The following is a 14,154-nucleotide window of genomic DNA, read 5'->3' as shown; positions in this document are numbered from 1 at the left end:
TGCAATCTAAGGACATGGCAGTGTGTTGTTTTTATTTCAGGAAAAAACACGCTTAATAGAATAACCAGTAAGGGCTAAATTAAGAACATTTCAGTGGTTAGAAGACATGATCGCATTTTACAATGAAAATGAGTATACTTGGAACAAGAATTCTGGTGCATTGGCACCATTATACAGAGAAGATGGGAAAGTTACATATGCTCAAAACTTAAATAAGTGGCACCACATGGAATATAAAACCCCCCACTTTTGTATAAATATTCAGAGGAGATAACATTACTAATAGCATCCAGAATAATTCAAGTCACAGAAAACTGTAATTTAGTTTAATGCTCCATACTGTTGTATTAAAAGTAGATATTGTGCTTATTGGTCAACTATTTAATAAATGAAAGTTAATTTAGTTTTGAAAACTAGCATACATCTCAATATAGCTGCACACTTAATACTGAAGTTCATGTAACACCACTAAAATAAGTGCAAACTATAGCACAAAGATCTAATATTTTAGTTGACCTGTTTCCAGTCTCATGTAAACAGTATTTCTAAATGGTATTAGTAACACAATAGGAAAGGTATCTGCACCATGTAAAGTTTTTAATGAATACAAAACATCACAAATGACATGGGTTGGGAAGGCACAATAGCCCCTTGCTAGAGTCAACCTTCAGTATAATTTCCTGTGTATTCTCCGATTGGTTTCTCGAAATAGACAACTTTCCTTTTGAAACTAAAATATTCCTCTTTTATATTCAAGAAGAGGGCAGGCTAGCTTATGCTTAAAAACTGATTTGAGAAAAACATGATGCATTCTTCAGAGTCACCATTTGCTAATGGCTACCACAGGTGTTCCCTGAGACAACACAGCGTGGTGCAGGAATTCTTCTTAAGTGCTGACATTTTCAAATGGAGGCATTTGTGTGGGTGATGTACATCTCTGGGGCTGGGAAACAGAGTAGACCTCTTGAGGCCCCTTCCATCTCCTCTATGATCTGATGACCATAGAAGCATAAATACCATTTCAATAATTAACAGTAAACACAACGAGGAAGCAGAAAAACTCTGTAAAGAAAAAAGACACCCTGAGACATGACAATTTCACAGCTTTGACAATTTGAGCTAAATATGCAGATTCATGATGTCATGATGTCTGAACAAACAGACTTTAAGAAATGAACTTACAGATACCAACACAAGAGAACATGAACTAAAGGTACGAGGGACTAATTTCACACTTCTGTAACTCCACTGATATCAAATGAATGTAACAGAGCCATCAGGCCCAGAATTTTGTCACTTTTTTGTTATTATTGAAGCCACATGAATAACACACAAATCTGTAATCTTCTCTCTCATCTCTGGCTTTACACAGATGTAGCTACAGTAAAATCAACTGTTATTTCTGAGCTACACTATGCAAAAAAAATTGTAAAAAAAATCACTTTGGCTTTACAGCTTCATAGAAAAAGCTGAAGGGACATCCTTGCAAACAGAACTTTTCAGTCCACCAACTCCTTTTTTGTCATTAAAATATTCTATGTAGAGACAAAAAGTTTACATGAACAGTACTTGTTTTGAGCTCATTTGGAAAGTTATGAAAATGGACAATTTGACCAAAAAACCCTAACAGGTTGGGGTGGAGGTCAGAGAAGAGGAAAGAAGGGAGAGAGGAAGAACGTCTGATCTGACTTCTTCCATTCAGAGAGTAATCTCAAGATCATTACATAAACCTAAGCTCTCCCCTGTGGTAAATGACATGCACATTTTGCGCCAATGATTTGTAAAATGTAAGACGCTGGCAAAGTTAAGAAGAAAATCCAGAAATCTCGATTGGGAGTCCCTTACTCCACGGTTCATGTAACTCACCTATTTATGACAACTGATCAAAAAATTCAGTTGGTGGCAAAGGCTGAAACAGTTATGATTCAAACCACTCTTACTTTTTCTTTGTTCATGTAGGAACAGCATTTCCCTTTGGGGACAAAGTTACTGTAAGAGTGTGTTGATCTACACAGAGAACTAAGAACGCCTATGTCACTGGGTAAGAGTATGGTGGGAAGTGATAGCAGCAAGCATCTGACTGGGTAGTTAAAAAAACTCTTACTTTTCTTCTCAAAACAGGGCAGGACTGCCCTTTTCTTCTTTGGAAGGTTGCCTGTAAATATAGGCTCTATAGAGTTGACACAAGATTGAACAGGGATCTTCACAGACCAGTGATGCTCAAGGTTTTGGCCCCATGGGCCAAATGGTTCAGGGCTGGTCCATGAGTTGGCTGTGGGCCTTTACCACTGCTGCTCACCTGGGATCAGGCTCCAGGGCACCACCTGGCCCCACTTGCTGGAATTGGCCCTGGGACTCTGCACTGCCTCCACATGCCAGGATTGGGCCCTGTGCTGACCCTCCCCCTCTTCCCCCCCCCCATACATGTTGATTGGGCCTTGTGGGCCAGACATTGTGCTGGGGGCCAGATCTAGCCCACAGGCTAGGGGGTTGAGCATCCGTGTCTCAGACATTTGATAGGAACTGCAGCTTTTTTTGAATAGCAGAAGTAAAGGAGCAGAATGTAGTTTAGTATTATTTATCCTAATTTCAAACAATATAGTTCATACTTAGTTACATACGAAGTCACGTTTTGCTCAAAACCATATGCACAGATCACACAGAAAAATCAGTACAGAACTCACCTCCACATTCATAGGACAAATCTTGGCCCAGTATCTTTTCAAAAGGAGTTTGGTAAACAATACTCAACTGCAAAGTTATCATTCACCTCCTAACCACAATGGGCCACTGCCAGAACTACTGAAATGAAGTGGTACATTATTAGGCAGGAAGTTGTCTCAGTACCTTTTGCAGTTTTGGATATTTTTTCTACTGAAAGCAGGGGCCAAATGTGCCAAATGTGGCCAGCAGAACCTTTTAATCTTGCCTGTGGGGCTCCCCATGAGTCAAGAAATTTGGTGGTGGGGGAGCAGTGGCCATTAATATGGCCACTCTCCCCACAGCCAAATTCCTAAACCCCAAGCTCTGCGCAACTGGTTGGAGTCAGGCTATGCTCCCTTCCCCCCATGGACCACACCTCCCTATACATCTGGATCAGAGTGGGTTGGGGCCAGGCCATGCCCCCTTGCCCTCCTGTGGGGCCAGACTGGGGCTAGGCCACATCCCCATTCCCCCTTGGGTCCAAGCTATGCTCCCCTCCCCTGCTGGGCCAGGCTGCCCCAAACCCTCTATGCAGCTGGATGGTACACACTGTGTCCACCAGGGGTGCCAGATCAGGACCACTGCCTGGATCCGGTTCACAGACAGACCTGGCACTGCCCATGTGGTCCACTGAGGAAAAAGGTAGAGCACTACTGATCTAAAGCATAGATAACTTACAGTACATGGTAAATATAAATATTGTTTCCATTCCTTTGTTACAGTTGCTTCTTGTGGCTTTGTCATCAAAACCACTCAGCTTGTGTCCATAGTATTCCTGCCCAAATTGCAAATTGCTCTAAGCAAGCATTAAATCCAAGCTGTCATTCCATATGTCCAAGGTTAATATCACCTTGATATCACTACAATAAGCCTGAGGATTTCCACAATTAAAGTGATCACATTTGAGAATTACTATTTATCAAGTACAGAAAAAGTAAATCTCACAAACTTCAGTTCCTCCTCCAGCCCCCTATAAACTCCAGGTTATATCCAGGCCTTTGCCCTTGTCTTATTCTGCTCCACATCCTAACCCCATTCTCTCTGGTCCCATCCAATACAGTCCCTTTAGATATCTTTCAACTACTCCCTGTGCATTAGTGAGCACTCTTCCCCCTTCTCTGTACTACCCAGGAGGCAGCAAAAAGGAGTACTGAGAGCACAGGAGAGCTCCCTTTTCTCAGAGCCTGTGCTCAAGACAAAGCAGCCTCTACCAGCTAAGAGAAGAAATTTCAAGAAAAAGAGTTGAAGCGAGCTCTGCTGCTCTGTACACATAGCACTTATGTGGTCCAGTTTGTTTGTAGCTGTGATGGGATGATGCATGTTCACTGGAGGCACAATCTTCAGGGAATTTACCAAGCAGGCAAGTTTCTACTGTGCATGTGCAAACCAGTTTTTTCAAAAACTAATAGCTTGAGCACATTTTTCTGAAAATGGCAAGAGGCATATCCGACTCCAGGGGATGGCCTTATCAAATTTAAAGTGTTTGATCCAAAGAATAGACTAGGAGAGCTTTGCAATGAAACAGCTATTTCAGGAAGCAATTGAGTTTTATCTGAAACTTTCAAAAACAGACAGAAATCTGATACACAAAGCTCTAGGACCAAGAGGTTAAAGGATATGAGCTACAAGCAGCTGAAAAAGGGGCTTTTAACACGATGTTTCAGGAAATCTTATCTAGAAGTAACAGTACCTGGCTCCACCTACAAAGAGTACCAGGAGTACCCAATTCTCAGAGAATTACTCATCCTTGATATGTTTGAAAATTCATGAAGATTGTCAGGATTAAAATTAATTACACAAACACTTTGATTTCCCTCAGAGGTGATCATCAACTCAGTGATCAAATATAAGAAACTACAATGGAAATAAGTAGTGAAGTATTGTGTAGTAAAGTTAAATCCTATCCCTTTTACAGTTCATGCACAGTATACCACATTATAGACTACACAGCCTACATCATGGGGATGATAGCATAGTCTTAGTTAAGAACGGGGAGAAGGGAAAAACACAACATTATGCACGCTTGCTTTTATAGTAATTATAGTAATAAAGTATGAAGTATTTGAAACACAGTTGAGTTGTATAGGAGCATGGCTTTACTTGCAATGTAGACAAGAACCTTATTTGTAAGCTTTATCTAAAGGGAAGGAGGAGTTACCAGAAGCATAAATTACCACTTCAAAAAGAAAAAAAGAAGAACCCAAACCTGGAAGTCCTCTCTTATGCTCAGGTCTTGCTTCAAATATATGAACAGAAAGGAAATGATCCCAACACTACAGAAAGATTAATAACCTTAATCTTTCTTATAAGGCATGTGGGGGACAGGGTATATAAATAGTTTCTGAGAAAGCCATTGTTATCCCCTTCAATCAATATTTAGCAAGATGAAGATTGTTGCAAGATCAAGGCAAATCTTCAGAACGCACAGTATATAAAACATACATTTTGAAACACACTGGAAACAAAAACATATTAAAAAAAAACTTTACATCAACTGGTCACAGTGTACTAAATTCATTCCTTCTTTTCCTAATGGTTTCGTTTTAAATTATTTAAGAAATACATTAGATTGCAACCTGAAATCCAATAGTATTGAAGTGCTTTTAACACCAGAAATATTTGGCTAAATCAATACAAAACTGTACTGTTAAGAATATCCCTCACAGCTCCTCTGAATAAGAAGCAGAGCCTCCAAGTTGAGTTGTTAGGAAGAAAACCAAATATCTCTAGGCACAGATATTAGCTGTGCTCTAAAAACCCTTTCAATATTTTTAGACTCATTAGAATTACAAATGTAATTATTTTACACATGCACACACAGTTTTAAGTGGTACTCATGGGTTTCTGTACAATAAAAAAAATTGGGAAAATATACATCTTAACTGAAGTACAAATGTACAAAAACATAGCTAATTTTTATAAAAGTTATAATATACTCTGCTACAGAGATATAAAACATTTGAAGCTCAGTCATCCTTTGTTTTTTGGTGATAGTAAAGTTAATTCAAAGTCTAGAGGACTCCTCTTCATTATCACTGTAACTCGATTTAAAGCAGACCTGAGGAACAGACCAGACAAAATGACTTCATTTAGTTAAACAATAGCTGGTGACTTTTTTTTTGTTTAAGAATATAGCTTTTCTACTACATAAACTAATTTAGAAATATCAAAAGGAAAATAAAGTCTTCCACGAGTCAAAGTTCAGACTTTTTAAAAACTGCATCTTAGGTTCTTGACTTCCATTTCTGAGTTCACTTGAAAATTATATAAATTACATTAATAAAAAATAATGATTGAAGGACCTCCAGTCATATTTGAAGAGACTGCTTATCAATGTAAAAAACAGTTCTTAGGACAAAATCAAAATTATGATGACCCAAGTGTGTGAAGCAGAGTTGTGGCAAAAGACTCAAATATTGATTTCAGCCATACAAACTATTGGTGTATTTGCCAATTCATTATTATCCATTCACCGAATGAATTCAGGAGTGCAAGCTGAAATTTTTGGTATTTTGTTATGTGTTCTGTACATGTTTGATCAGCAAGATACTGGGTTGACTCAGTAATAAAAATATCACCATAGTTCCTCAACTACAGCATGTACCTTTTCCCATAAAATCAGTCCATGTAAAATCGGGGTGCATATATTAACTGGGGAAGATGATTTTCTGATTAGGACAGAAGCACCCTGCTTTGATTCCTGCTCCACAGCACACAGGTGAGAGATTCAAATCATAGATACAACTATGGAAACCAGTCTTCAGCAACAACTAGGGTTTCAGCTTTAGTTAAGCAGGAAAGGGAAGGGTGAGTGAGTTGAAGCTCTGTGTCTGTTCTATGCAGCCATAACTGAAAACATCTTTTTTTTTGTTCTTCTTTCTTTTTTCTTTCATCTTTCTGCATTTCCAAAACAAGGTGTGTTTTGTATTCAGGGACATGCCTGAAGATGGTGCCTTACCGTATATATACTCTGGCTTTGTGTTTGAAATATTTTGACAGTGCATTATTTTTTGAATGATTAATACTACCCCTTTTACATCTTTCATACAAGTTGAGTAACAACAAAAAGCAGAATTTAAACCAAAAATATGCCCTCCTTATAGTTTTTAACGATCAATTGTTTTTAAGATATATTAAATATTTATTGAATGCTAGATTTGGAAAATGAACTCAATCCGTTTCTTTAGGAAATACAGTACATATCCTAAAATGACTGGAAAAAAAACCCTGTCAGCTCCATCTATAAAATACCTTTAAAAATTTCTTAAAAGCCTCTATGCATTAAGTCATTTCAGGTATCTCCTTCTAATCCAGGGGCGGGCAATTATTTGGGCCTGAAGGCCACATAGGGAGTTTTGGGGAGCTGTCACAGGCCATATCAGTCCATCTCCTCCTCCATTGCCCCCATAACTGCTCACCAAACCTATGTGGGATGGGGTTGTGGGCGGGGGAAGAGGAGCAGCTGGTATGGTTGTGGGCACCAGCTTCAACCTCAGGCCCATCCTTCTACTCTTAGGAGGGGCTCAGGCAGATACCCCAACCCCAGGGAGAAGCTGCTGCCTGCATCCACAGGTGACGCTGGTACCCACCCAGCGCTGCTTCCAGCACACAGGCGTAAGCTGCAGGGCTGTGCTATAGGTACAGGATGGTTGCAGGGGACAGGAGAGGGAGGAAGGGGGAGACAGAGGTGGCGCTGCCCATGATGAGCAGTAGTGGCTGGTGCTGGGCACTGGGTAAAAGCAGGACCCAGCAGTGGGCACGCTCACCACTTCCAGGATCCTTCTGGCTACAGCTGCCTGGAGCCCATGCTGGGGTTGCCCTGCAGTTTCTCCCTGCTGCTGCCACCCTCCAGGCCCAGGGTGACCTGAAGGTGGTGTGGGGTAGTGGCAGCAGGGAGGAGCTACAGGGCAGCCATGGTATGGGCCATGGAAGTGGCAAGCGTGCTTGCTGCTGGGTCCTCTTTTGTCTGGCACACGGCACCAGCCACTGCTGCTCATCATTGGCAGGGCTGCCTTTCTCTATCTGCCTCCTCCTTTCTCCCCCTAACCGTTCTGCACCTACAGAATGGCCCAGAAGCTTACACTCGCTCCTGGCTCATGCACTGGGGGCAGCACCAGGCAGGTGCTGGTATCAGCTGTGGATGCAGGTAGCTGGTTCACCCTAGGGATCAGGGCATCCTCCCAGGTCCGCAGGTGATGCTACTGCATCCATGTCAGCTGTGGTCCAAGGCAGTCATCCTGATACTTGGCAGGAACCTGTAGACACCATCCACAGCTATACCAGCATGCACCCAGCATTGCTTCAAGGGTGTGGGCCAGAGCTGGTGTAAACTGTGGATGGAGTTGGGATGGGGCTGGGACGTGCTTGCCTACCCAGCACAATGCAGCAGCTGGAACCACCAGCTCCTATGGGCCGGATCCTGTGACTTTGCAGCCGCTGACCTGTGGGGCAGATATAATCAGTTGGTGGACCAGATCCAGCTGGGAGTCGTATCGTGCCCACCCCTGTTCTAATCTAATACACTTTTACAATGCATTACATCTCCATTTTAAGATAAACTATAAAAGTGTTGAGTCTGCCACTTGACAGATATAGCAAGGTTGGTCTTCCCTTGTGACTTTGCTTTTTAATTATTACTTTGTATGTTGTTTCCCACAAAATGCACAGGAAGCCCTCCTACCATTCTTCTGAACAGTCTGTGAAAGAAGCCTTTCTTTGGTCTAGGAGTATGTTTGCTCATGTCCACATCTGGTGTCAAGGTGCTATCCATTTCATATGCATTGATATCTTCAAAACATTCTGTTTCAATCATCTACATGGAAAAATAAGGTGATGCAAATGAAAAGTCAGTCACATGAAGCCTCCAAAACAAGGTGCTTTTTGATACAAGCTATGGTCTGTAGGATCCTGGCAAATGACTCAAAGTGATTAATTTTTTTGTTTCATCTAATTTACAGCCTGTGCAGGTTAATACCAGAGAGAGCACAGAAGTAGCTCTGACCATCTTATGCAATCTAAAGGTACTTTATTCTAAAAAGGTACTTTGTTCTTTATTCTATATCCAGCTACAAAACATTCTACCACTGGAGCCAGAGACTGGCTTGAGAAGCCTTCTGTCCAGTCATTCTCCCTGTGGCATAGATCCAGTGATTTTCTATCAAGGGTTGCGTCCAGACAAACGTGGATGTTTGGTTTCCTGAGGACAAGCGGCAGCAGTGCACCTTGCACCACCACTACTTGCCCCTGGGGAACCCCTGTGCCATGCATGCTTTGATGCACAAGTTACTCTAGATTGAGTAGGGAACAATGTTCCCTCTAAGGTGTAGTGATCTGTGATTGCGCCGCTTCAGTCTGTGAGCATGCCACATCAGTCCATTCCCAAATTGGTCTCATGTCTCCCTTTTGGCATGCGCTGCTTTGGTCCACCCCACAGTATAACAAACGATGATTATTTCTTTAACTTAAAGAAATAAACCAAAAACCAATTATTACACTTGGATTCAACTGTAAGGCCAATGACCACAAGTCATCCCCGGGAAGGATCCAGGCCCCTCCTGATGGGTGCCAGACAGCCAAGTGAGGGCACGTGGGTGGCCCCTGATGGGAAGATAAATGAGCTTGTTAAACTTCTAAGTTTCTGCCCCTTGGGCAAATGGTTTACCTTGGTGCCCAGCTCTCCCTGAAATCCTGAAGGAAGGGCAGGCCTCAAGCACGTACTTGGGAAATTCAGGGTCACACCTGTTCCCATCCTAGCAGGCTTGCCACAGAAACTTTGCCTTAAATTTGCATACTGCACCTCTGTTACACTCCTGCTGTTCTAGCAAACCCGTTTTTCCTTTTTTTTTTTTTTTTTTAAATATTAAAATGCATTCCCTCCCCTCCCCCAACCATTTAGGACTTTTTCCTCTCCCTCTCTATTCCTTATAGGTAAGTATAAGTGAGCTAAGACATAGGATAAGCTTCAGCATTTTATTTTGGTAGCAATTTGTATTTGTTTGGTTTTTTCTCCTTCTTTATATTGTATAATGATTATGTTTATATTGATTTTTACTGTTCTATATTATTATTTTACTGATACTCTATGATTTAGGCCTACATATGTAAGTTAGCATAAGTCATGTCAAGTTTCCATATTGTCTGTCAAGTCTCCATCTTGCCCCTATGCCCTGGTGTGCAAGTGTGTTGTAACCTATGACTCACACCTACCCCTCCTATGTAACTTGGTTCCTGAATGAATGGGGATGAAAGAGGGTGCTTGAGGGACAAGGGCAGGAGGTCTAAAAATAGCTCCCTCTGAATAACCGAACCATCAAAACCAATACCTAGACTAACGACCCAGCCATTGGACCCACCCTCAGCATTCAAGAAATAAAAGATGAGGCAACCCACCATTGTGCTAAGGCTGCACATGCTCATTAAGAACACCTGGAACAAGACTGACATTGCCTGGACAGGCCCTCCCCATAGGAGATCAGAGGTAGTCTGCCTCATAAAAGGGTGTAGTGAAGACTGACTCGTTGGGACGCCCTCTCCATCTTCAAGTCAGCTGGCCCTGACAATCTACACCCCAGGGTACTCAAGGAGCTGGCAAGCATCATAGCCCAGCCCCTGGCACAGATCTTTGAAAACTCCTGGCGCTCTGGTGTAGTGCCCAAAGACTGGAAGAAGGCCATTGTGGTATCTATCTTCAAGAAAGTGGATCTGGCTAACTATAGACCCATCAGCCTGACTTCTATCCCAGGGAAGGTCTTAGAAAAGTTTATTAAAGTCCTTAATGGACTGGCCGATGCCAACATCCTAAGGGATAGCCAGCACAGGTTTGTTGTGGGTAGGTCTTGCTTGACCAATCTCATTTCCTTCTATGACCAGGTGACCGATCACCTGGACAAGGGAGAAGAGATCAATGTCATATATCTTGACTTCAAAAAAGCCTTCCATCTGGTATCCCATGATCACCTCTTGGAGAAACTGGCCAATTGTGGCCTTGAGTCCACCATGATCTGCTGGATGGGAAATTGGCTCTGTGGTCAGACCCAGAAGGTAGTAATTGATGGCAGTCACTCATCATGGTGTCCTGTGATCAGTGGGGTCCCCCAAGGCTCTGTTCTTGGACCCATATTGTTCAACATTAATGATGTGGACATTGGAGTCAGGAATGGACTGGCCAAGCTCGCCAATGACACCGAAATTTGGGGCAAAGCATCCACGCCAGAAGACAGGCGGGTGATCCAGGCTGATCTGGACAGGCTCAGCAAATAGGCAGACAAGCACCTGATGGTGTTCAACACTGAAAAATGCAAGGTTCTCCACCTTGGGAAGAAAAACCTGCAGCATCCTTATAGGCTCAACAGTGCTATGCTAGATAGCACTATGGAAGAAAGAGACTTGGGGGTCACCATTGACCACAAGATGAACATGAGCCTCCAATGCGATGCTGCGGCTAGTAAAGTGACCAAAATGCTGGCTTGCATCCATAGATGCTTCTCAAGCAAATCCCGGGATGTCATTCTCCCCTTGTACTCAGCCTTGGTGAGGCCGCAGCTGGAGTACTGCATCCAGTTTTGGGCTCCACAATTCAAAGAGGATGTGGAGAAGCTTGAGAGAGTCCAGAGAAGAGCCACGCGCGTGATCAGAGTTCAGGAAAACAGAATTTATGACTACAGGCTGAGAGCCATGGGGCTCTTTAGCCTGGAAAAGCGCAGGCTCAGGGGTGATCTGATGGCCACCTACAAGTTTATCAGGGGCGACCACCAGGATCTGGGGGAACATCTGTTCACCAGAGCACCCCAAGGGATGATGAGGTTGCTGGACATAAGGAAGAATTTCTTTACTGTCTGAGCCCCCAAGGTCTGGAACAGCCTGCCATCGGAGGTGGTTCAAGCACCTACACTGAACACCTTCAAGAGCAAATTGGATGCTTATCTTGCTGGGATCCTATGACCCTAGCTGACTTCCTGACCTTTGGGTGTGGGGCTGGACTCGATGATCTTTCGAGGTCCCTTCCAGCCCTAATGTCTACGAAATCTGGACCAGCACCATGCCACACCACCTATCCACCCAGAGGCCCTGCCGGCAACCCCCTCTGGACAGCAGCTGGTGGACAAAGGCCCCTTTCCATCCTGGACAGGTAGCTATCACCCCCACCCTGTCTTCAACCAAGGACTTGGACTCTGTTTCTCTTCCCTACCTGGGCTCTAACCCATCTACTGAGTCTTTCTCCTGCTGCCAGTGTGTGTGTGTGTGTGTGTGTGTGTGAACCAATAACTTCATGAGGCCGTGTAGTGTGTTGTCTGTTAAATAAACCTGTTTTATTTTGAAACCCCGAGTTGGGTTTTTGTCTGTTTCCTGACTGTTTCCTCCTTGCCACCACTTATCTGCCCCCTAACCTCCCAGCTTCCCAGTTTCCAGCCCCAAGCTCCCAGATGTCTGCCTCTCTCTCTTTGCCACTGGGCTTTTTCCCTTGCACCAATGACCTTGAGTAACCCTGGGGCCACTTGACCTTAAATAACCCCAAGCCTCAGTTCCTCAGCCAGTTTCTCGCTTCTAATCCCAGTTCTGGCACCTTTCACTCCTTACACTTTTTCTGTCACCTTAACCTTCCCCCAGGTATCCCAAGTACCCCAAACACACACATACATACATACTGTACCATCCAAGTTAGGAACTCACCTGCTTGCATATGTAGGTGGGTGGTGTGTGTGTGAACTGGTGAATCACTCTCTCTATATATCATTGTGTGTGTGATATATGAATTAGTGATTCGTGTATGTGTAATGGGTGCGCGGGTATTGGCAGCTAATTTTTGTCTAACTTTTGGTGTGTATACTGTGTATGAGCTTGAATTGGTACTAGGTGTGTATGTGCCTAGGTTGGTAATTTTGGATGCGTGTGTGTGTGTCTGAGTTGGTAATGTATGGGTGTACGCACCTAGTGTGTGTGTGTATGCACCTAATTGATCAACTGATTTGTGTGTTTGTATATGTGCAATTGTACACTACTCCCTCCTATCTAATAGCACGATATTGAGATCCTGAGAGCTGGCCTGACCCCACAGGGCAACACTGTGACTCCCCCATCTCCATGCATCTGGACTCTTTGAGGGTCTCCCTAAAGCCCTGCCATAAAGTCCAATGCTCCTCAGTCATATAAATGGTACAACCATGAAATCTCCTGTGCTCAACTGCCCCACTGCATCAGTCTCTGCACTTACTTCTACATTCCCTTGCTGCAGCCTTTGAGAATGGCATGGCGCCATGTGCATCCTGCCACTGGGCAGACCAGGCAGCGAAGAGGCACATGGCGTCGAGGCTTGGGGCAAAGCTCGCCTGAAGGGGCTGGGGAGCAGAGCAGTTCCCTGGAGCCAGGGGAGCCTGTGTGGTACCTGGCTCTGCCCCAGCCCCAGCCCCAGCCCCAATAGTCGCTCCCACCTCGCCTCGGGGAGGAGCCGCTGCCTGCCCCACATTGCTCTCTCCCTCCCCATGGGGATGCTGGTGCAGTGAGAAGTGGAGCTGAGCGGAGTGGCCCCCTGCACAGCTGAAGTAACTTACTGCCGGCAAGAGTCTCATGCCGGCCCCTGTGCCTCTGCCCCGAGCTGTGCTCTGGGGGCAGCACCTAAAGCTTCCAGGAAGCCGCAGCCCTGCTCCTCTCCAGACAGGTGCACAGCATTAAAAAGTTAGTGCACGGAAGGATTTTTTATTGTGCCCAGTTGCACACATGTGCAGCTTAGAGGGAACCTTGATAGGGAAGGCTGGGGCCAGCACTGGACTGGCCCCAGCAGCCTTACCTGGGGTCCCGGGGTCTTCCTGGGGCTGCAGCAATTGCAATTCTGCTGTGCAGAGCCTAGCCAGCAGCCAAATCATGGCTCTCAGCAACCCAGCTCCCCTTTTGAGCAGTGCAAGCTTCCCTTGTGTGCGCTGCTTGGTTGTCTTTTTCCACAGGGTTTTTTGCCCCCTCGATATCCAGGGGGCAAAAAAATCCATGGAAATTAAAAGCAAAGCAGCACATGCATGGGCAGCATGCCGTTGCAGCACAGAGAACATTTAAATGTGCAGTATGTGGCACTGCAGATGTTTGTTTGCAGTGCCACATACTGCACAGCTGCACTCATCTGGACATGGCTAAGATGGCTAAAAGCTTAAAAGTAGCCATGTATTAAAGATGTATGGAAGTTGCATCTCCAACCAGTTTTCTATGATTCTTACTTGAAATATAAAGTAAGAACATTTGAATTAGTGTCTCTCACTTTTAAAACTTTTGATATGACCATGAAACACCTGTGTGAATAGGGAATAATGCAGACATGGTCATGAAGATGATCACTGAGTATCATACGTGTCGATTTTCTGCTGAATTTCCACTGCCCATACTGCATTAAGTAGCAGCTCTCTCAACTGCAACTGGATTTTATCCATGGAGGATGTGTAAATATAGATAATTTGACCTTCAGCTCTT

At 44.0% G+C, this 14,154-nt stretch overlaps 1 protein-coding gene across 2 annotated transcripts in view; it reads right to left on the bottom strand.

Moving 5' to 3' along the window:
* Nucleotides 1-14,154, bottom strand: part of GRK4 (G protein-coupled receptor kinase 4) — a 91,229-nt gene continuing 77,075 nt past the window's right edge. Inside the window, exons 15-16 of one of the 2 annotated variants that reach the window (XM_090035476.1) lie at nt 8,384-8,515; nt 1-5,761 (exon numbers count right to left, since the gene is read on the bottom strand). In XM_090035476.1, coding sequence (XP_089891602.1) covers nt 5,708-5,761; nt 8,384-8,515 — 186 coding nt within the window. In that variant the 3' untranslated portion in view covers nt 1-5,707. Of the gene's footprint in view, nt 5,762-8,383; nt 8,516-14,154 lie in introns of those variants that run through there. The other variant, XR_016440675.1, reaches the window with a different exon arrangement.

The sequence above is a fragment of the Crocodylus siamensis genome, chromosome 2, assembly GCF_052110815.1.
Source record: "Crocodylus siamensis isolate JL-2025a chromosome 2, ASM5211081v1, whole genome shotgun sequence".
In the NCBI taxonomy this organism is placed as follows: domain Eukaryota; kingdom Metazoa; phylum Chordata; order Crocodylia; family Crocodylidae; genus Crocodylus; species Crocodylus siamensis.
The sequence above is the reverse complement of the archived record's forward strand: the minus strand, read 5'-3'. Positions and strand labels throughout refer to the sequence as shown.